Here is a 22,500-nt window from a genome sequence, read left to right as displayed (position 1 = left end):
TCAAACTAATTTCATTACAAAAGCTGCAAACGGCATTTGCCGGATTTCCTTTAGAGCGAAATCAGACCGAATTGATGCGATCTGTATCTGTACGATGCGATCTCAGTCAGTCTTGCTGCGGCAGAGCAAGATACAGACCCGGCCATAATGGTCTTCTCCAAGGGAGCATAAGGAAAACACTGAGGGTTTAATGGTCCCACGGTGACTTTTCATTGTGAGAAAAAGCAATTGAAATGTCTCGAAGTCCCCAGTGTCCACCCAACCCCTCCCTCAACTGCATAATGCTGGAACTTTGTTTTTTCAAAAAGTAATTATGACAATTATTTGGTTTATTGCAAGCATTATGGAGATGAATCCAAGCAATTTGCATGAAAATGAACCGAGCCATTAAAATGAGAGAAATATCATATTAAATCCAAAAGATAAAGAGGGGAAATCTCTTCCATCAAATTTTATTAGTATTTATCAATTGTTCCCAAGCCAAGTACACGTGCATTTAAATACGTATCGTTGTGGGAACGGTGATCGGGGGGGGGGGGGGTGGGGGGGGGAAACGAGTGTAAAATAGACTAGTCATGTCATAAGTGTGTGGTTTTTGTATCAAAATTATGGGGCATGTCTCAAAGTTTGTTCAGGAGCTGATAAATGTGACCACTCCCCACCATAATGTGTCTCAAAGCTTACCACCACCATTCTCCCCTCTTTAATCCATTAAATCATTCCCTTCGGAATCACTCCATGTGTGTTTTATAAATATTTTCACCAGCTCTACGAACCCCAGCCAATCACCCCACCCCTCCTCCTTGATGTGATAAGCCCTGGTGAGGTTTTTCAAACCGCAGTGGTAAGTCCTGGGTGTAATTGCTCAGCAACCATCCTATCAGACTGATGAAATGGCTGTAAGCAACAGATCTCGTTCGAGTTACTGTATATCAGAAAGTGAAGAAAAGATCTGTTCGGCTTTCCTGGCAGAAGGTCTCTCAGGACCAACTGTTGCTGAGGAAGATTTGATCTCCTGTCCACCCCACGGTCCACTGTTACAGTGCGAATGACACCCACAACCAAAAGTGGTTCATATTTCAAAACGAACATCATCAATTAGATTAACCTTAGTGTGCCAAACAAGCTTGTAAAACAAAGAGGGCAGCAGCTTTGTTCTTCTTTAGTGCAATGTGGGATCCTAAATTGAAAACAAAGTTTAAATTTAGACCAATTAACATGTTTGGCTGGAAAAACAAAACAAAATGGCAAGAGAAAAAGAACTGTTCGATTTTTGGCAATGAATGTTCATTCATTCACCCCATTTGCTCTCAAGTTCATTCCAATTTTCCATTATGATGACACTCAAAATAAACTACTCCATTCAGTTTGAGACTTGTTCCCACTCAGTTTCCCTGAATAATATCTTATGGAAAACATGGCCAACTGATCACCAACACACCAGTGAGCTATACAATCATGACGAAGGGCTCAAATCAATCAAAAGGCATGAAGGCACCAGTGAAGGCCACTTGGCTGATTCTTACTGTGCCACATCCACATCCCAGCATCCCTTTCTATCTCCTGCAGCCAATACGAATCGTATACAGTACAACCTCAAGCAGGAAAAAGGAACCAGCGCATAACTGCTTTTCACAAAGATTCCAGTGAGATGGATAACATTTGAAATTTCATTCAGATGGGACAGCCAGCTTTACAGAATCATCCAAAGGGCAGCGTGCGTGCTCCTGCTTGTTGTGCTCCTTGCTGGTAATGTACCAGAATCACAGTTTTTAGGTTACATTTGAATATATGAGAAAAGGAACTTTAAACAGACAATGCAATGATGAGCCTGGTATAAATGAGGTAACCTGCCATCACAAAAAAATAGGATCATTTAAAAATGAATTCATCAGAAAACCATGCGTATGTTTGTGACCAATCTATATTAACATCACCTGTGTGGAACATTCTGACTGGAAAGCAACGCAGCGCCAAAACCGAACACTGTTGTCTGAGCAGGTAGTGGCAAACAGGTAAGGTGCAAGACAAGCTGGATAGATGGTGGATGAGCTCATATGTCCTGGTAGAGGGCAAGGATGAGCCATTTTAACCTGCCATATCAAATAAATAATGAACTGGTTCACATTCATTTCATTCCCAGTGCACACTTCTTATACTATCTGACCAACAACTTCCACCAACCCTGGGAGTGACCCCCCCCCCCCCATCTCAAATTTCTGACATTTCCAGACTGAAATTGGTATTTGCAGGCAGCAATAGTGAAGGTCTAACATATCTCAACACACACAACAAACTCTCACATTGCTATTTCCTCTCAAAGAGCACACAAACTTTATCTGCAAAGTCGAAAATAATTATGAAAACCTTCCAACTTCACATTTATATTTCATTCTTTTTACAAATCACCTGACTTTTACAAATGCCCAATGCCGATAGTGTGCAATGATCCTCAAACCCCATGAACAAAATGGCTGACAATAATGGTTTGAGAGCCCATCTCACCAGCGGCAGGTGTGGCGTGCAAGACAGAAATGGTGGGTGGCAGAGACAGCTCTGTGCTGATAAGCAGATTTGAGGTGAGTGTAAGTCGACTCGCTGTCTGCAAATTCACGCTAGAAGCAGATGGCGGTAATGAGCCGATAACACGTGGCTGCCCCTCATGTGGACTCTGCGGGATGTTTCCTAAGAGGAAAAAAAACAAAAAAACAAAACAACAAAGATGGGAAGGAGTAAGATCAATTTGTGGAAGAATAAATTATTTCATTCACAAGACTGGAAGGACACTCGGTGGAGCGCACACCTCCGCCACGTAATGCCTGATCCATGAGAACATATCGGGCCCAATACATTTCTGAAATATCATGCCACACAACACTACATCGTTTTGGCCCGATCTCTCAATGGTGAAGAATGACTTTATAAATTAAATAATTCTCATATCCAGATCCAGATTCAGATCTTCACCACAATCGAATCAATTTGTCCTTGAGACACACCCAACCTGTCCGCCAAGTTTCGTCCGAATCCGTCCACAACTTTTGAGATATTGTGCAAAAACGAGTCGTTCCATGTCAAGTCTACACAATTACAATTTTCAGCAAAATTTTGACACATCGTCTCAGATTTCACTTTTTTTTTGTGGAAGTGTTTGTATCCACGGTAAAACATTGTGTGTCAATTTTCAGACCTGGGGGCCCATGGGAGCCCATTTTAGCCCCCCCCCAAATTTGGGTGCCCCCGGTTGACCCACAATCTTCCAGTGGCCATATCACAGGTTGTAGTGGTCCGATTTGGATGATCTTGGTATTAAAATGCTCGTAAAAGCGAAATCTTTCGAATCGCGTAAAGTAAAATCACTCCGAAACAGTAATTCAAAAAGTTATAGTTTGGGGCGCCCTTTGACCTTGGGCCCCTGCTCCCCAGCCAAACCTATGATCCCGATTTTTTCGTGTGAGAATACCCCTTCATATACTCCAACACCTCAGCATAAATTAAAATGGGATCTCAATGGGTTCAAGTGTGATGATGGTTTTATTGTTCGGGGTCCACATATCACGAATTCTTGATTCGACATTGGGCGACGTTTGCCGTCATCATTCCACTGACGTCACCTGCTGGCAGGCGACTTTATGTCTGAAATCGACAATCATCATCTCTGGACTATTATATATACATATATATAGCATCATTTGTGAAAAATTATTCTGCCTTTTGTGTCTATTGATTTTTAAGTGTACATTTTTTGTATAACCATCATCGAATTCAGTTATAAATGGGCTAATCTCAGTTTTTGCATATTTTGCAGTAAGCATGGCGACTGCAGATCGAAAGGAGTTCCAAAAATACTGTTGCGATCCGTTCAGCTGCCATAAAACGAAACAACGAAAAGATCTTGGCAATGTGTCAAATGATATGTTGATGAAATTTTCTTCAAAGGTGAAAAAAGATGACAGACTTTGTACTTCATGCAGAAAAAAAAACTCAGTTGTCACCAGAGCGTATTGAAGAATCATCTTCGACCAGTTTGAAATTATCATCAGAAGGTACTGTCGAAGGCATTGCAGAATCTATTTCGACAGATGAGGACGAGGAGGTTTTTGAGCGAGAAGCAGAAGTTGACCTATTAAACCAGTCGTTATCGAGGATAGGCGAAAGCCCATTCGACAAACGAAAGGCGGAAAGGAACCCAGGGTACGTTCCTGAAAAGCGAAGTAAAGTGGAAGATTCTTTGCGAAACAAATTAGAACTAGTTGCTGGACCAAGCACTGCGCAGAAAACACAAAATACAGCGTCAAAATGTGATGAAAACTGCATGCCAGAGGTGATCAAAAGCCTGAAAGAAAAATACGTTGCTTTGAGCCGTTCAGAGCAAATACGTATCCTTACAATATTTGCTAGGAATATGAGCATCAGAGGGATGATGAGTGAATTCAGTTGCTCCCAAAGAATGGCTGTGCAAGCCAAATATTTAGAGAAAGATAAAAGTATACTATCGTCTCCAAATCCCAAACAGGGTAAAATATTGTCTGACAAAGTGAAATCTGCCGTAACCGAATTTTACCGAAGTGATGAAGTCAGCCGAATAATGCCGGGAAAAAAGGACTGTGTGGTGGTCAGGAATGAACATGGAAAAGACAAAATGCAAAAGTGCCTGGTACTAAACAATCTCAAGGAACTGTTTCAGAAATTCAAAGAGAAGAACCCTGGCCTGAAAGTTGGATTTGCGAAGTTCGCCATGCTCCGTCCCTCGGAGTGTGTCCTGGCCGGTTCAGGTGGTACACACAGTGTATGTGTATGTACGATACATCAAAATGTGAAACTCATGATGTTTGGTTCAAAAATGCCACAGATAGCCGAACTTCCGAGCTATCATCATGTGATAGCATGCATAGTTTGTAACCCAGCACAACCAGCATGTTATTTCAGAACTTATGAAAGTTGCCCATCAATTGAAGACTTCAAAAGCGAGCTAAAAAGTGCTCATGAACGAGAGGATATTGATGAAATTCATTTTAAACGGTGGGCATCCACCGATAGATCTGAACTGAGCTCCATGGTCCTGCCTTTGGAAGAATTCATTAATCAATTCTGTGAACGCGCGGTGAAATTAGTGAGACACGACTTCATTGCCAAGGCCCAATCTCAGTTTCTGAAAAATAAGAAAGATGAAATCGGTGAAGGAGAATTTGTCATTCTTGGAGAGTTCTCAGAGAACTATTCGTTTGTCGTACAGGATGCGGCCCAAGGATTCCATTGGAACTGCTCTCAAGCGACAATTCACCGCTGGGTTTACCATTTCAAATCGGACGATGGCAAATTAAACCATGATTCGTTCACGATTATATCAGAATGCAATACTCATGACGTTGTCTCAATCCACCTCTTCCAAAGAATGCTCATTGAACACTTGAAATCTAGCTTTGGAAATGTAAAGAAACTTTACTATTTCTCAGACGGTTGCGCTGGCCAATATAAGAATTGCAAAGCCTTCATAAACCTATGTCGTCACAAATCAGAGTATGGTATTGACGCAGAATGGCATTTTTTTGCCACAAGTCAAGGCAAGGGCCCTTCAGATGGTGTGCGAGGTACAGTCAAACGAGAAGCAACATGTGAGAGCCTGCGTAGACCTTACAACAGTCAAATTATTTCTCCAAAAGATCTTTTCGCCTTTGCTGAAAATGGTTTGAATGAAATGAAGTTCGGTTACGGGATCCAAGAGGCGTATGACGAGGAAGAACGAAATCCGGAAGAAAGGTTAAAAACGGCCAAATTGGAAATCTTGTGTTCAAATATTGTGCTATGTATTGTGGCGTATTATGTGTCCAGCACCCGAGACCCCGAACAATAAAACCATCATCACACAATATTTGATTGTGTGATGAACAATATTTGATTGTGTGATGAACAATATTTGATTGTGTGATGATTGCGTGACGAACCCATTGATATCCCATTTTCATTGATGCTGAGGTGTTGGAGTATGTGAAGGGGTATTCTCACACGAAAAAAATCGGGACCATCGGTTTGGCTGGGGAGCGGGGGCCCAAGGTCAAAGGGCACCCCAAACTACAACTTTTTGAATTACTGTTTCGGAGTGATTTTACTTTATGCAATTCGAAAGATCCCGCTTTTACGAGCATTTTGATACCAAGATCAGCCAAATCGGACCACGAAAACCTGTGATATGGCCTCTGGAATATTGTGGGGCAGCCGGGGGCGCCCAAATTTGGGGGGGGGGGGTCTTAAAATTGACCTTGATGGGCCCACAGGTCTAAAAGTTGGTATTTTGAGTTTTTCACCCAAGTGAATAAATAACTAACATATGGGGAGAAAATGAGGTATTAGTGTCAGGAGGGTGTGTACACTTGACATGGAATACCCCATACATCGTTTTTGGCCCTATCTCTCGATGGTTAAGAATCACTTTTAAAATTTCAAGCATCTGGATCGGGATCTTCATCAAAATGTAATCAGTTCGTCCTTGTCACACACCGAACATGTCCACAAAATTTGACCCAGATCCGTCCACAACTTTTTGATACATCCTGTACACAAACAGACAGACAGAAAGAGGTGAAAACGTAACCTCCTTCACCTTCGGTGGCGGAGGTAATAGAATAGGTGAAGAATAAACAAGTCTGACAGGAAACAAGTTGTGACAGTCACAAATACAAGTTGGAAAACGAAAGCGAACCATCACAAATCCCCATGCTTCCCACCAAAAGCAAAGTTGAAACATAGGGGAAAAAAAAGTTCCACCAGGAATGACCCAATATGAAATTTTGAGTTCAATATTTTTTTTTCCCATTTGGACCCCTGTAACCCGAAGTCCCGAACCCCGAGGGCATGGACCGTGGGTTAAAGCCAAAAATCGTTACATATTTCATGTGTCTCCCAATGTTGATTGCATATTAAAAGTTTCATTTAAAAATGTTTTGAAATGTTCCCATAATTGCATTTTTTGGTATTTGACCTTTTGACCCTGCCCCAGGAAGTGGGGCTAAAAAGGGCACTGCTCTTGCACCTTCTTGCCATGTGGTGATCATAACTACCAAGTTTGGTGAATTTCTGCCCAAACGTTTTGGAGAAGATAGCGTGACGGACGAACAGACAGACAGACAGAGCCAATGACAATACCCCCCCCGCCCCCCATTATTATTATTTTCTCCAAAAAGAGTGGGGGATAATAACCAAGTAAGGTTGGGACACTGCTCAAAAAAAATCTCGTGATCACAGAATCGTGAAAAAAAAATCACAAATCACAACCAATTGGAGAGTCTTTGAGCAGTGCCTCAGAGATATATTTTCACTACTGAGTGGCCTTCAACTTGTACAAATTAAGGTGTATGCCAAATTAGAATATTGTAAAACAAGAAAGAGGCTTTCAAAATAAAACAAAAACTGAGACAAACTTCGATAAGATCATTGCAAAATGAAAAACTCGCTGCAAAGAGCATTCGTCTTAACGAGTCGACTGCATATTACTTAAAGGTGAAATGAGAAGGGATGAGGTGGGAACACAGAAAAAGAGGAGGAAGAGCACAAAGGCAGAAAAATGAAAAGTAGGGATGGAGCAGAAGAGGTGGGGGTGATGGGAGGATGGCAGGTGGGTGTTTGGTGACGTTGCACATATCTCGGGGAAAACAACACTTTCATCCCGCCATCTCCCCCACAAAATTACATCATCAAACTCCCAGGTTCTTTTGTTTTCTTCTCTTTCTACTTGCCCCATGCCTCCCACTCCTTGAACCCACACCCATGGTGCGATTTGATTGGGGGGGGGGGGTGGTTGGGAGGGATTGGGTGGAATTTCCCTGGCTGTGGTTTTTAGCTTATCTGGAATTGGAATTCAGGATAGGTTATTGTCATCGTGCACCGTCCATCCGTCATCCTATTTCAATTTCTCCAGCCAAACCGCGGGATCCAGCTGAGATTTGGCAGCAACAGTCCACTCCAGACTGGTGACGGGGATTGCAAAGCTCGTTCAGGTCACATGACTTGAAGTATGTCAAAATGGCAGACTTAGGAAATTCCTTCAAAAATCTTCTTCTCCAGACCCACCAGTCCAAATGCGACCAAATTTGGGTTGCAACATTAGGACAGGGTGGTGATATTACATTGTGCAGGCAATTCCGATCACGTAACCAGATGTATGTCAAAATGGTGGTCGCATAAATTCCTTCAAAAATCTTCTTCTCCAGACCCACAAGTCAGAATGCTCCCAGATTTGAGTTATAACATTAGGAAAGGGCCGAGATAAGTTAAAGGTCCAGTGGTCCTATTTTTGTGTTTATGCCTGGCATTGCAGTTGAAATTACCATCCCCTACATTGCATGCAGTATCGTGTTCTGTGAACTCTTTAGTTTTATTGGTTCATGAGTTAGTAAGTGACTACTATATTCGTAATGGGTGTCTGTCTGTCTGTCCCGAGCACAGCTCCATGGGTTTTGATCCCATCCTGATAAAATTTGGGTAGGAGGTTTATATCATGATCGAGTTGTGTTTTCCTGAGAATGGGCATGCTGCGCTCATTATGGGTGGAGCCACGCCCAAAAAAAACGTGTTTTTCAGGGGTAGCCGATTTCAAGTTACATCTTCTCCTCGGGGTTTGTCGAATCTGGCAGGGTTTCGGTATTTGGTTAGCCCAATGGCACATGCATCGCCTCACAGAGCTCGATTTTTGATTTTCGTTCCAAGGTCAAGGTCACAAGGTCACGAACTTAGAAAATTGCGAATTTTTACATAAAAATCATCCGACCGCCCAAACTTTGAGAGAGCTAGGATGACAATACTTTTTATGCATAATCTTGACGTCATTCCCCACCAAAAGACTTGAAACCATTTTGCTCTATCTCGAACACCTTGCCCGTGGCGCCCCTTTCAAGTTTGTTTTTACGCTGATTTCATCAAAGTATGGATAATCCGAGTAGTGCGAAATTCCATAAAGCCTATATGACGATGTATTGTTCCTGGAATTGTCCAGAGGAAGTTTTGCACCAAAGGTTATAATCCCTGACCTTTGACCTTTAAAGTTCACAAAGGTCAAATTTTCAAAGTTGTGGGAATCAAACCGGGTTTTTGACCTTCTTCGACGAACGAACTCCAATAAGCTATAGCACGTATCCTGTTTCCTTATTTTAATGTCCACAACATTGTTTTGTGACCTTTAAAGGTTATGCAAAGGTCAAATTTTGAATGTTGTTGAACGAAACCGAGTTTTTGACATTTTGCAGCTAATAACCTGTCACTCGTACCACATCATGTTGATCATTTTTATAACTTGGTCAAAAATTATCACATTGTCTCATCCTTGACTTCTGAAACAATCTACATCGTCAAATACCGCTCGTGAACCATTGCCGTCTCCAGACTTGTAAGGTTTACAATCACCACCTCTTCGGTTCATGTTTTTATCATATGACCTGCTCTTGACAGATAGCTAATGCAAGAGTAATACTGCTATACTCAAACACATGGTCCATACTATTCTGACCACATTCCAGATATGGATGCCGGCTTGAAGCATGGTATTGTGTACACTGTGGTCCTAAATAAGGAGAAAGCTTAGAAATTGAACCCAGTTTTAAGAAGATAAACAATCTTCATGTTATATAATGCCCAAGTGTCTGTGCTTTCAGAAAATGTATACTTTGCTATGGGTCCTATGGATATAGTTGCTTACAAAGCATGTTTTTATCTTGCCAAAACGAAGTTTTTGCAAGATATGTTAGTCAGCTTGTATGTTTTTTTTTTGTCTGTAATCACGTATAAAAAATTCTGCAGAGCACAGTTATCATTGGAAATTTTTGTAACTTCGCATATCAGAGGCCGATAGAGGTCCCTTTCAGCGCATAAAATTTTGAAGGTCAAGGTCAAAGGTCAAGGTCACTGTCGCAAATCAGGGGAGTCGACGAAACCCCTATTTTTTGAGTAATTTTGATCGGATCATCTTCAAACTTCATGGGAATATAGCTCATGGTCTGGCGCTCAGGTGATTAATTTTTGGTGGCGATTAGCCTTGACCTTCATGGTTAGCGTCTCAGGTCAAACATATTTGTCCCCAAGGTCAAATTTTCAAGTTTTAGGAACCATATCGTGTAGTACCTCAAATTGAACACCTCAATGAGTGCTTTCGAGATATGTCAAGCTTGAGCCATTATGACGTCATTTGGTGACGTTATGAGGCAAACACATATTTTTCATGGTTACTCCAGAACGATTCTCATCGGAATCTCTCGTCGGCAGATATTCCTCAAGGAGTCGCTCCTGGTGGATAGCAGCTCTGTTCACCTCAGTGTGACCTTAAAGAAGTCACACGTGGTCACCTTTTGGCAAGATACGGGTTTTTTTTTTAATCCAAACACAGGCAATTTTTTCCATTTTTATAGCTCATTTTTTTTATAAATGTTACATGTATGATTGTATATGCTGTCCAAAATGGTTGAAAATGCATTTTTTGTTTGATATATATCATTATACATAAGAATAGAACAATTCCTCGAAACTACATTTCTTATGACCTTCTGCATATGTTGGCACCTTCAAAGGTGTAAAATCTCAGATTTTGCAAAATTTCCCCCAGTCAGAGTGAAGCTTACAAAATCTTATTCCAGAAATTTGAAATGCATCTGATAGAACATCTTAAATAGCAATTTACTTCTGCATAAAGTGATGATTTAAAATGGCAAGTTTCAACATGGATCATTACTACATACCAGTTTTTAGGTTCACTTCCATGATTTGGTCAAAAATGTTAGGAAGTACGTAACAAATTGCATTTACCAAGCTGCTACAAAATTACTGGTAGCTATAAGCTTGATTTTATAACCAGAGAATAAGTTTACCAAGATGGCCCTATGATATAAAAATCAATACCAAAGGCCAGTTTGTGTTCAGTATACAGAACATCAAAGGTCGTTAGGAAGTACGTAACGTTTTTAAGAAATCTGCACTTTTAATCCTAAGATGTTAGTTTGGTTCATCACAGCATGTATTTCTTTGGTTGAGTTTATGTGAATATATATTTCTGACATGAATGAACATTGATCTATTTGAGAATTTCATATGACCTTGACCTCTTTGCTCAAGGTAAAATATCAGGTAAACCAAATATTCTCCATATTTGTGGTTTCCAATTCGTGTATAATACATATCTAAGCCATCAGACCAATTTTAGAATGATATGAGTGGTTCCTTGATACAGATAATTGATAACCAACTTTGACCCTGTCAGAGCAATAGAAAGGGGAAGAATTAAGCTCTGCCCAAATAGATCCCGAATCCCCATGATGTTGGCTAACAAATGATATGCAAAACTTAATCATACAATGACTTTCATTTTTTGGTCCCCCCCGTGTCCTAAATGTGTACATAATACCTTGCTCCAAGCCTGCCTCCCTTCCACATAACAATATGTAATGCTGCAGAACCTGGTACTCAACAAATCTTCACAGATTTCAAACGGGGTTTTCGATCAGCATTCGGCAGAAAGGGCAATGGCAAGTTTTGAGAATATACGGCATTTCCGAGAAAACAGATCTCCAACGGATAATTCGAAGAAATATTATATTTTGTCATCATTTATCAGCAAACTGACTTCATGGATTGATGTACAATCCCACATTGGCAATGCTCCAAGTATAAATTATGTTTGCGTAAAGGTAGGAATGTGTTCTGCCTGACCTCTGTGATGGCAGAGAAAAAAATACGTCTGTACAATCAATAATTCAATGACCTGCGAACCCAAAAATAATGACAATAATTGTTTAAATGGTAATTCTCAACATACACGTGTTAACACTCATTGCACATCGAAAAATAAAAAGCAAATATCTCAGTTTGAAAACACAAAAAAAAAAATTGTTGCAGATGCAGACATGGCTAACAAAAACAAAACAAAGTGGATAATTAATCGAACACCTTTCCCCATGCCGTCTTGATTTAAAAAATAAAAATAAATAAAATCCACCTCACAGTGATACCGCTAAAAACATGGGCAGGGTCTGGGAGCGGAAAATTTGATTGGTCGAGAGGAGCTAAAATTCGGTAATATTTTGTCCAAGTACTACTCAACTGAAAGTTTTTGAAAGTGCCGATAAGGCAATTTGTGTTCTACAATGTTCAACTATATAATGAAATTGAAATAAAATAAAGATGTTAAAGGTTGTCGAATTTTTTTTTGAAAGTTTACTTCCACTGATACAGCATCTTTTATGACACCTAATTAAACACATTACATGAGTTATTCTTGCCTGTTGCTTGTGTCCTTTATGACATCCTTAAAAACAGTAAGTTTCCTGTTTCAGAGATGCCAACTTTTGGAAATCAGAATTAGGGAGGATTTTCAACCGACACCAAATAATGTGCGCAAAGCGCACATCTCGAGCGCGGAGCGCTCGACCCTTGCGGCGGGGTCCAGGGCCCGCCTTAGGGCCCTGGAAGCTCTGGGGTTCTAGACGCTCTCTAGTGCCCTCTGAGCCCTATTTTGGAGCATTTAACATGTTAAGAATTCCCACTTTTTGAACAAAAAAAAGGGGAAAATTGTGCACTTTTAATGTTACATGTATGTTAATATTAGTAAGTTAGGGGACAATCAAAGATTAACAAAAAGCACAAAAGAAGCAATATTTTTCTTACCTTACTGGCTGGTACTACTGCTGCTTGCTTTTTCCATGGCAGCTTTGCTGAGTGACAGCTGTGTGGCTCTTTTAGCCCTTCTGATTATGTCTTTGCTGTATTCTCTCTGGTAGCAAGGGGTGTTATGAGCTAGTTTTTCAATTAAGAGAGCTTCCAGGGTTTTGACACTCAAATTGGGACGAAATTCAGTATGATTGTTGCGTACAAGGCTGAGTGCCCGCTTCACATGATGCGTTCGAATGAGGAATGACCAAGATTCCTTCATCACTTTGCTCAAATTAGGATACTCTTGGCACCAGTGGAGGGATCTGTGAGCTGTGAAATCCGATGCCACTGCTCATCCACTCTCACTGTCTCAGTAGCAATTGTAGCTATGGAGGCGTCTGCCTGGTAGTGAGCGAATTCACTCTCAAGACTGTCTATGTCACTATCACCGCCACTGAACAGACAGGGGAATTTCTTGATGAAAACTCCACACAGTCAAACCCCACTTGGTGTAGCTTAACATCCAGCACCTGAGCATGCTTGGCTAATTCATCATCTAGCTGCCAGGTTTTGAAGATGTAATTGCAGGCTTTCACATAATATGAGCGAACTGCACTGAAGAAACCTTGGATGTCTGACTCACTCAGAGTGAAGGTGGATTTCTTGAGACCTTTGTTCCCTTATATACAGTTTGGCATCGTTCCCAATCATGAGGTCCTCATCATTCTTCTGATGATTTCTGTCAGAGAAGGGTACATTTACCAGAGCAACCGATGACACCGATGGTTTCAAAACCATACGAAGATATCTTTCAGAAGACCATTCAATTCTCCGTGCAGGAGATGAATACAGGGTTCGTCTCTTTGGAGCAGAAGATTCCCCTTCTCAAAAAGCTTGTTAGCATATCGAAGGAAGAAACAATAGATTTTTGTTTGTGGAGACAAAGAACATCCTGTTGACACGTTTTTCTCTAGATTCCTGCACAGTGTTTGAGGAAGATGCGCTTTAGTTGTAGAACTCGTAGTACACTTTAGCCGCAGGGCGATCACACTTGCGTTTACTGCCAGCAGAAGAGGTCAGACTCGTAGTACCAGATCCAATTTTACGTTTGAGGAGAGAGCTTGAGGTAGGTGCAGCCAAGGAAGAAGACCTCTGATTCGAAGGTTTTGCTGAGCTTCTATCAAGTGATTTGGCAAAAGCAGAACTTAACTTGGGTCCTTCTTTGCCTGTAGATGGGACTATCACAGTCTTTCTCGACTCTGAAGGAATCTGCTTTGTAGATGAACGTGATGAAGGGCCGGTGATGCTCCCTGCTCTCAGCATTGGTTTTGGTGCTGTCCCTGCTGTCTTCTTCGCAGCAGATACTGCAGTGGTAGTGGTGAATGCTGCTCCACGAGTGCTTGATCCTGCAGTGCCAGTACTGGCAGTAGATACAGTGCCGTCCTTCTTGCTCGTTGTTAGAGTCTTGGCTACAGTTGGTTGCATTTTTCTTCGTACTTCTTCTTTGAAGAAGAGGCGAAGTGGCTCCCACTGTTCAATCAGCCTGTCTAGGCACTGACCAAGGGACAGCCACCTTGTTGCGACATGCTTCAGAATCTTGTGTGTCGGGGCATCACAGAGTTCTTGCAGTGCTTTCACTCCTTTGACGCGTTTACTACTTTTGTCCAAGTAGTAGTAAATATCGATGAGAAAGTCATCTAATTCAATGGGTAAGGCCTGAGCCGCCTTCTTGGCCGTATTGTGCATCATATGGCAAGGGCATCCCATGATGTAGCACTCTGGATTTTGTTTGTGGATATAAGCAGCGACCTTTGTGCTTGCCCACCATGACAGAGGCATTATCAGCACAAAGGAAACACAATTTCCAATGGAATTTTCCTGTCACTGAACTCATGATCAAGCAGTTTGAAAATGTTTTCTCCAGTGGAATCTTGTTTGCACGCAGGCAAAACTTAGCAAACCTTGCTTCACAATCCCAGCACTGTTGTCATAGTACGAAATCAGGACAGGATATGAAGCTGGGCCTCACCACTGTCATTGCTACCGCCTGGAGCTAGGCTAAATGGAGCTAGTCTAGCAATATCGGCAATAGATGAAGCAGTAACATTTGACAACTCACCAATTACACTGGTCAACAACAAATTTGTTGTCTGCATTTTTAAGCTGATTTAGGACGAATCTGATGCGCTGAATCCAAAACTCACATTAGTTTTGTTCAATCAGGTCAAGTTTTTGAGATATGGCCACATGTCGTTTTTTTACATTTTTGTTCACATGTACGCATGTGTGGAGCATTTTAGAAGAAGTTGGTGGGGTAAATGTCATGTCAAATAATTGTTTTGATTGGAAATAATTATTTTAATGACAAGAAGTATTCAGGTACGATAGTTCTGGGTGATTATGTCGAAAAGGGATCAGTTTGAAGTCATAAAACCTCAAAATCTTCCAAAAATTGGTGAGGCAAAGCATAAAGTTCGTGGATCAAAACTAAAGTTAATGGGGCAGATTTGTAATAATGTGATACAAAAAAGTTGTATTTCTTGAAATAACGAACTCTGAAGAATGTACAATACCTACATGCGCCAATTTATGACATGCGCTTCTGCTCAAGCTTGGAGTGCCACAGTACGAACCCAAAGATTGGAGACTGTTCATTGACAGCAGCAAGCGATCACTGAAATGTGTTCTGCTACACAACGGCAACCAGTTTGCCTCTGTACCCATCGCTCACTCGACTACACTGAAGGAGAAGTATGAAGCGGTGAAGTACGTGCTGGAGAAAATTGGTTATGATCAGCATAAGTGGTTTATTTGTGTTGACCTGAAGATGGTGAACTTTTTGTTGGGACAACAGTCTGGCTTCACCAAGTACCCATGTTTTCTGTGCATGTGGGATAGTAGGGACCGTGCTCAGCATTACACGAAGAAGGACTGGCCTGTGCGGGAGGAATTGGTGCCATGCAAAGAAAGGAACGTCATCAACGACCCTCTGGTGGACAGAGACAGAATACTCTTCCCACCGCTGCACATCAAGCTCGGCTTAATCAAGCAGTTCACTGCAAGGCTCTGGACAAAGATGGTGACTGCTTCACTTACTTGTGCCAGGCTTTTCCAGGATTGACCATGGAGAAGTTGAAAGTTGGCATCTTTGATGGTTCTCAGATCCGTCAGCTCATCAGAGATCCAGAGTTCAAAAACTCAATGAACGAAGTGGAACTGGAAGCGTGGAAGACATTTGTTTTTATAGTGAATAACTTTTTTGGCAACAATAAGGCCAGAAACTACGCAGAACTTGTCAACAACATGCTGACTGCTTTCAGAAACCTGGGCTGCAACATGAGCATCAAGATGCACTACCTATTTTCACATATGAACCTGTTTCCTGAGAACCTGGGTTCAATGAGTGACGAGCAGGGGGAGAGATTCCATCAGGACATGAAGGAGATGGAGACCAGGTATCAGGGTCGCTGGGACGCAGTCATGATGGCTGACTACTGTTGGAATCTGAAGAGAGACCTCCCTGCCGCTGAACATTCCAGGAGTTCGAAGAAACGGAAGTTCAAGCCCTGAAGTTTTTACAGTGGTGACGCAACATGCAATTTACTTGTACTTACCTTTTATCAATGCCCACCATTTAGATGACAGTAATCGATGTTTCTATCATGTAATCAATAAATGTTGTTGGCAAAACATTTTTTTTCTTAAAAACATGTTTAGGATGATATGTGTTGACAAAAATCAGCTGATAATGCCACAAAAATGTAATTGATTTTGTCACAAGATCTGATTTTTTCAAATCAACTTAGCACAAAAACCTGACCTGATGGAGAGAAACGGATGCCATTTCCTGATTCAGCAGTGCCAGAATACCCTAATTCACTTGTAGAAATCTAGACAACATTCAGAAAGTAAAAAATTGTTGACCAGTGTTCTTTTTTTCTTCTTTGTTCTTGTTCTTTTTTTTTTTTCTTTTTTTTTTCTTGCTTTTTGTTCTTGTTTTTATTTTTTTTTATTATTTTTTTTTTTTGTTCTTGCACATCTTGCACATCTTGCAAGTTTTTGTTCTTGCACATCCATACTTTGAAGCAACTTTTGAATCTGGAAACATCTTTTGAAATAGAGGTCCAGCATGATCTGAGACTGATATGGGCAAGTTATGTTCCACAATAAATCCACTAAAGAGAAGTTCCGCTCGGGTAACATCCTCTTCCTCGCTTGTCCCTTGTTTGGTGAAATAATTCAGAAGTGTACCGGTACTCGTGCTCGAAGATCTCTCCTTTGCAATGTCTGTGTGCCGTTTGCTTCCAACGTGCTTCCGAATATCATCGCGACCTCCGTGCTCAACTGAAATATCAACGCTGCATACTGTACAATACGCATGATGAATTCCTCTCAGACTTTCGAATACACGGGTATTGGAGACTGTATTCGGTCTTGTACTTCTGAGACCATTTCTTGGTCTTCGTAAGCTTCTTTTCTGCCATTTCGTAATCAACATCGAGGGCTTGAAGCATCGGTAACTTCGAAGTCGATGTTCCACAGCTGCAGCGCGACTCGTAGAACTCTAGCGGCTGTTAAATTAAACACCGCACGGTGGTCGCGACCGCCGGGCTGGTACGGGCCCAGCTGCATGCAGTGAGCGTATCGCATGCATATACACTGTGCATACATACCGCATGCACTGTATTGCACACATACCGCATGCACTAAATCTCAGTGCATGATCGCATAAGCGAGATCCAGACCCAATGTTTCGCTGCTCCTCATTTGAATTTGCAATTTTTTACGTACAATTTGGTAGCAGCGAACGTTATGGAGTTACCACATGCTCTACGTAGCAGACGATGCTTTTCATTCAATTCTCATACTAGTACATTCTGATTAGTGAACAGTGCAAAAATATCAAAATTTCGGGAGGATAAGGATAGTGATCGTAAGGGCGGGAGTTTGGGTGAATTTTCGGAAGCCTCCCGATGAAATCGGGAGGGTTGGCATTGCTGCTGTTTGTAATAATTTTCAATTTTGTTTTACTGCCAGGCAGGCAGACAGAGTAACAATAATATATCACTCATCTCTGCGCATATGCGATCAGAAGAAATTCAGAGACAAAGTACTGCGAAACTGCAAGTTCGTTTTCAAATTCATGTTCCGATGAGTGTTCAAAATACAACATTCAAGAAAATTAAGTTGTTCGTGGTAAATAAACTGACGTCTGCAGACACGACAGACGTGAACCAATTACTTAACCCCACTTTTCACTTTGCGCACGCAAGGTAAAAACAAACACGTGAGCATGCCTACAGAAGCACAGTTATTTATTTGTAAAAACATTTGCCAGATACATATAGATAAGATGAGAAAGAAATGTTCAAACAAACAAACACATTAAATGGAAATAGACAAATGGAAATAGATAAATAGAAATAGTAATAAACAGACAAGCCGGGAGGCGACATGGGTGGTCGCTACATAATTGCATACTAGTCATACAGTTTTTGACGGATCGGGCTGAAAATTTTTGACAAAGAGGTTGATTATAGTGCGCATAAAAGTGCGGAAGCCGATTTTTGATTTTCGAAATTTTTTTAGGATTTTTCAAAAATTTCAAAGTCCCGTTGCTGGGCAACGGTGGCGTCCAGAGCAACGGTGCTCAAAAGCATACAACAAGATCCTGGTATGAACCTACCAGTCAAGTTTCATTAAAATTGGTTTACTCGTCTGGCCTCCAGAGCTGTCCATTACATACAAACATACAGACAGACGGAAAACCTGAGAGTAACGGTAGTCCAGCGACCACCCAATGAATTAATTAATTTGTTTACATGAAAAAAGCAGATGCACCGAGAAAACTCACCAGACAAAGCCTGCACAGAACAGAGATGGAGTTTCCACATGTGAAGCATTGCTCGGCCACCTGCTTCCTGTTCAATGGACACCAAGTAAAACTTTTCAGAGAATTGGGATGCCATGTTGAGGCCTGAAAAAAAAAATCCCCACCCCCCCAAAACAATGTACCTCAAGCATAAAATCCTTCCAGACAGCTTAAAACAGAAAGCCCTTTTTACGAAACACCACCCAATTCCACAATTTAAAATAACCTCAACAACACATTTCCCCCCAAAAGTTCAAGAACAATTTGTGAGACGAGCAGGCACCTCCCTTCGGGCGGGAGTACCCATATCGGCGCACTGAATACGAATGGCCGCTTAGTTTGTGGGGAGTCAATGAAACATAAAATTGTCAAGGATAGCACCATGATCAATGCAGTCATTACCAGGAAGTCACGATAAAGACGGCACACCCCAATCACCAACATTGTAATCACCGCTGTGAGAGGTGAGGTAACACGAGGTGAAGCGTGTGATAAAGACGCCAAACCGTAATCACAAACAGTGCTGTGATCAATCGACGAGAAGGGAAAACTGTGCACGCCTGATTGGTTAGTGTTGCGACCAATGAACGAGTGAATATTCCTGACATAGTTATAGCCATACAAGCTCTATTTATTTAAAAAGTAGGGTAGATATTGACACGTGATCTTATTCTTCTTCTTGTGTATGGCAGCTTAGCTGCTGGAGTAGCTCTCATTTCTTGGAAGTGCGACTGTGTCATTGATGCAGTGCCCCTCCATCAGTACACACTGGTACTCATTTTGCCGACCTCGGAAGGATGACGGGCTGAGTCAACCCCCTGGTGTATTAATTCAGCGGCCAACGGGGCTTGAACTCAGGACCCGAGCATCCCAAGCCGCCACCCTAACCACTAAGCCAACACCAGGCTATTGATATGTGATTGATCTCACACTCTATCTCTCTCTCTCTCTCTCTCTCTCTCTGCAGTCAGAATAAGATGCTGCATCTCAGATTACATCACCATTTACGTGGGACTTTCCCACATACACATTTCAGTCGTGGACATTGAATATCAAAAGGGATCTTTATAAAACAGTAGGCCCGTGTGCATAACCCCGAACCAAAAACGATATTGCACTCTCCAATGCCTGCACACAGTTTGGGTTACACAGGCAAGCACGCGCACGCACGCACACACAGACACACACAGACTTCAAAAACAAAAAACAAAAAACAAAAATCGGCAAATTGCTCATCCCTTAATTTGAATTACATCGACGAACAAAAAACATTCTGTATTTTCACATTATTCAGCTTGAAAACACAGGCTAAAATCGAAATTACGCACTTATTACAAAATAGAAATATAAGGAATGTCTGCTTTGGCAAGCGATCGGTAGCTGCTTGGGAACTGAACACACCTTCCTCCCTGGTCTCATCCCCACAACAAACCTGGAGAACTGGTCCTAGAATTTGCATACATAATTAAGTTTTTCATGAATGTTCTCATAACATGGCTCCACCAATAAAGCTGGACTTAAAAATAAAGTTTTTATTTGGGTGGTGTATAAAGAAAACAAAATCCTGCCACGATTTCTCCCAAAAATAATTAAAAAAAACAAGCTCAAATGAGCGAAGATCCTCGTCCTCTTAATGAGAACGTCATAAAAACGAATATGACGTCATTGTGATGTATCAGGTTTGCGATAAATTATCTGTACTCATGCCCGACTTGATTCCTGCAAACAAAATTCAAACAGCTTGCCTAGTTACGGAGATAATGATATCGGCGACTTCCATTCGCAGCGATATGATGACGTCAACTTTTTTTCTCGGAAGAATTTCCAAAATCGGAGATGGTTACTGCCTGCGCGTGGGCTTTCTGCATATTCATGGCAAGTTTCACGAAGATTCGATGAAAACTCTAGGTTTTGAAAAAAAATGTCAAAAAATAGGAATGACGTCTTAAAAATTGATATGACGTCATAGTGATGCATCATATGTGTGGTAATTAATCTCTGCTAATGCCCTGTTCGATTACCGCCAACAGAATTTAAAAAGCTTGCCTAGTTTAGGAGATTTTTTAGGCGATTTCCATTAGCGGAGATATTATGACGTCATAACTTTTTTCTCGGAGGAATTTTCAAAATTGGAGATGGTTACTGTCTGCGCAGGGTATTTTTACATACAGTATATATGCCAAGTTTCAGGAAGTTTCGATGAAAACTGTAGGCTGTGAAACAAAAAAGTCCACAAGAAGAAACAGAACAACAACGTGAGTAAGACTTGGAGATCCTCAATGAGGATCTAAAAATAACCCATTGTGTATATATATATATATATATATATATATATATATATATATATATATATATATATATATATATATATATATATATATATATATATATATATATATATGTATACAGTAATCCCCCGTTTCTCGCGGGGGTTAGGTACCAAACCTCCCCGCGCTAAGTGAAAATCCGCGATGAATGGATGCCTCCCCCAAAAATCGACTCGTCTGGTCTGGTCGGTTTGGCAGTGATTGGGTTTGAGGTGCCGGAGATCGACTCGTCTAGTCTGGTCGGTTTGGCAGTGATTGGGTTTGAGGTGCTGGAGATCGACTCGTCTGGTCTAGTCAGTTTTGAGGTGCTGGGTACGAGCAGTGCTCGTCCAACGGCGGCAAACCTTTTTCCTTCCAGAAGCATATATCGAGCACCTTCACCTTCTCCTGGAGCGTCAGGACCTTCCTCTGGCGCTTCAGTTCCTTGCCACAAGCCTTCGAAGGTGCAGGGCGTTTGGGCAGCATCGTGGGGCTTGGAGAAAAAACGTGGAAAATATTCGAAGTTCACAAGCGAAACTTTGTCTCGTGCATTGTGTGACTGGTCGAGCACCACGCGATATAATTTATTGCTTAAATAATTTATATTTTATATATTATTACCGTGATGTACCGGGGGAATCCGCAGAAAAAAAATAGTTACGTTCCAAGGGAAAACCCACGATGAACCGGGGGAGCGAGAGGTGAACAGCGATAAAGCGGGGGTTGACTGTATATGGATATGTTGTTCATCTTTCGGCTGCTCCCGTTAGGGGTCGCCACAGCGGATCATCCGTTATGATCCGCATACTGATTTGGCACAGGTTTTACGCCGGATGCCCTTCCTGACGCAACCCTGGTCGCCTCTTACGACACAGGGATCAGGATTTGGGTTTCGCCATGATTCCAGGCTGCTCTCCACCCTGCCCAGTGCAGAGACCCCGTCCTCAAGCGATCCTCCAACCCAAGCCTCCGAGTAGCCGGATTACAGGCGCACGCCACTACGCCCGGCTTGACTGTATATATATATATATATATATATATCTATATATATATATATATATATATATGTATATATATATGTATATATATCTATATATATATATATATTTATATATATGTATATATATATATATATATATGTATATATATGTATATATATAATGTATATATATATATATATATATGTATATATATATATATATATATATATATATGTATATATATATATGTATATATATATATATATATATATATATATATATATATATATGTATATATATATATATATATATATATGTATATATGTATATATGTATATATGTATATATGTATATATATATATATATATATATATATATATATATATATATATATATATATATATATATATGTATATATATATTGTTGTGGTTGAGGAAATTCGCAAACCACCATTCAGGTCCCGTAGGTGAGATATCTCTGTAAGTACATGTGTAGTTAGCCCCAAACCCGTTCTTTCGAGGGAATAAATGCGATTCATTCGGGCTGCGACCCTTTAAGATCGCCGTTTTTCCGTTCTATCTTTATTTTGAACCAACCACGTCTCAACCGCCATCACACAACAACCACCAACCGCAACGCCGCTTCACAACAACAACAACAACGCCAACAGCCACGACCTTTACCATCACGACTGGCTCTCGCAACCATCGCATC

General features: G+C 41.1%; 1 protein-coding gene across 3 annotated transcripts in view; it reads right to left on the bottom strand.

Moving 5' to 3' along the window:
• The window catches only part of LOC147030931 (dmX-like protein 2), a 504,858-nt gene that overhangs the window by 280,688 nt on the left and 201,670 nt on the right, over nucleotides 1-22,500 (bottom strand). For all 3 annotated transcript variants that reach the window (XM_085875495.1, XM_085875494.1, XM_085875496.1), the window contains 3 exons: nucleotides 18,482-18,604; nucleotides 2,506-2,685; nucleotides 1,938-2,062 (listed from right to left, as the gene is read on the bottom strand). In XM_085875495.1, coding sequence (XP_085731621.1) covers nucleotides 1,938-2,062; nucleotides 2,506-2,685; nucleotides 18,482-18,604 — 428 coding nt within the window. The remainder of the gene's footprint in view (nucleotides 1-1,937; nucleotides 2,063-2,505; nucleotides 2,686-18,481; nucleotides 18,605-22,500) is intronic.

The sequence above is a fragment of the Eptatretus burgeri genome, chromosome 3 (assembly GCF_056783735.1).
Source record: "Eptatretus burgeri isolate ZD-2024b chromosome 3, Ebu_testis_v1, whole genome shotgun sequence".
NCBI classification, from domain to species: domain Eukaryota; kingdom Metazoa; phylum Chordata; class Myxini; order Myxiniformes; family Myxinidae; genus Eptatretus; species Eptatretus burgeri.
The sequence above is the reverse complement of the archived record's forward strand: the minus strand, read 5'-3'. Positions and strand labels throughout refer to the sequence as shown.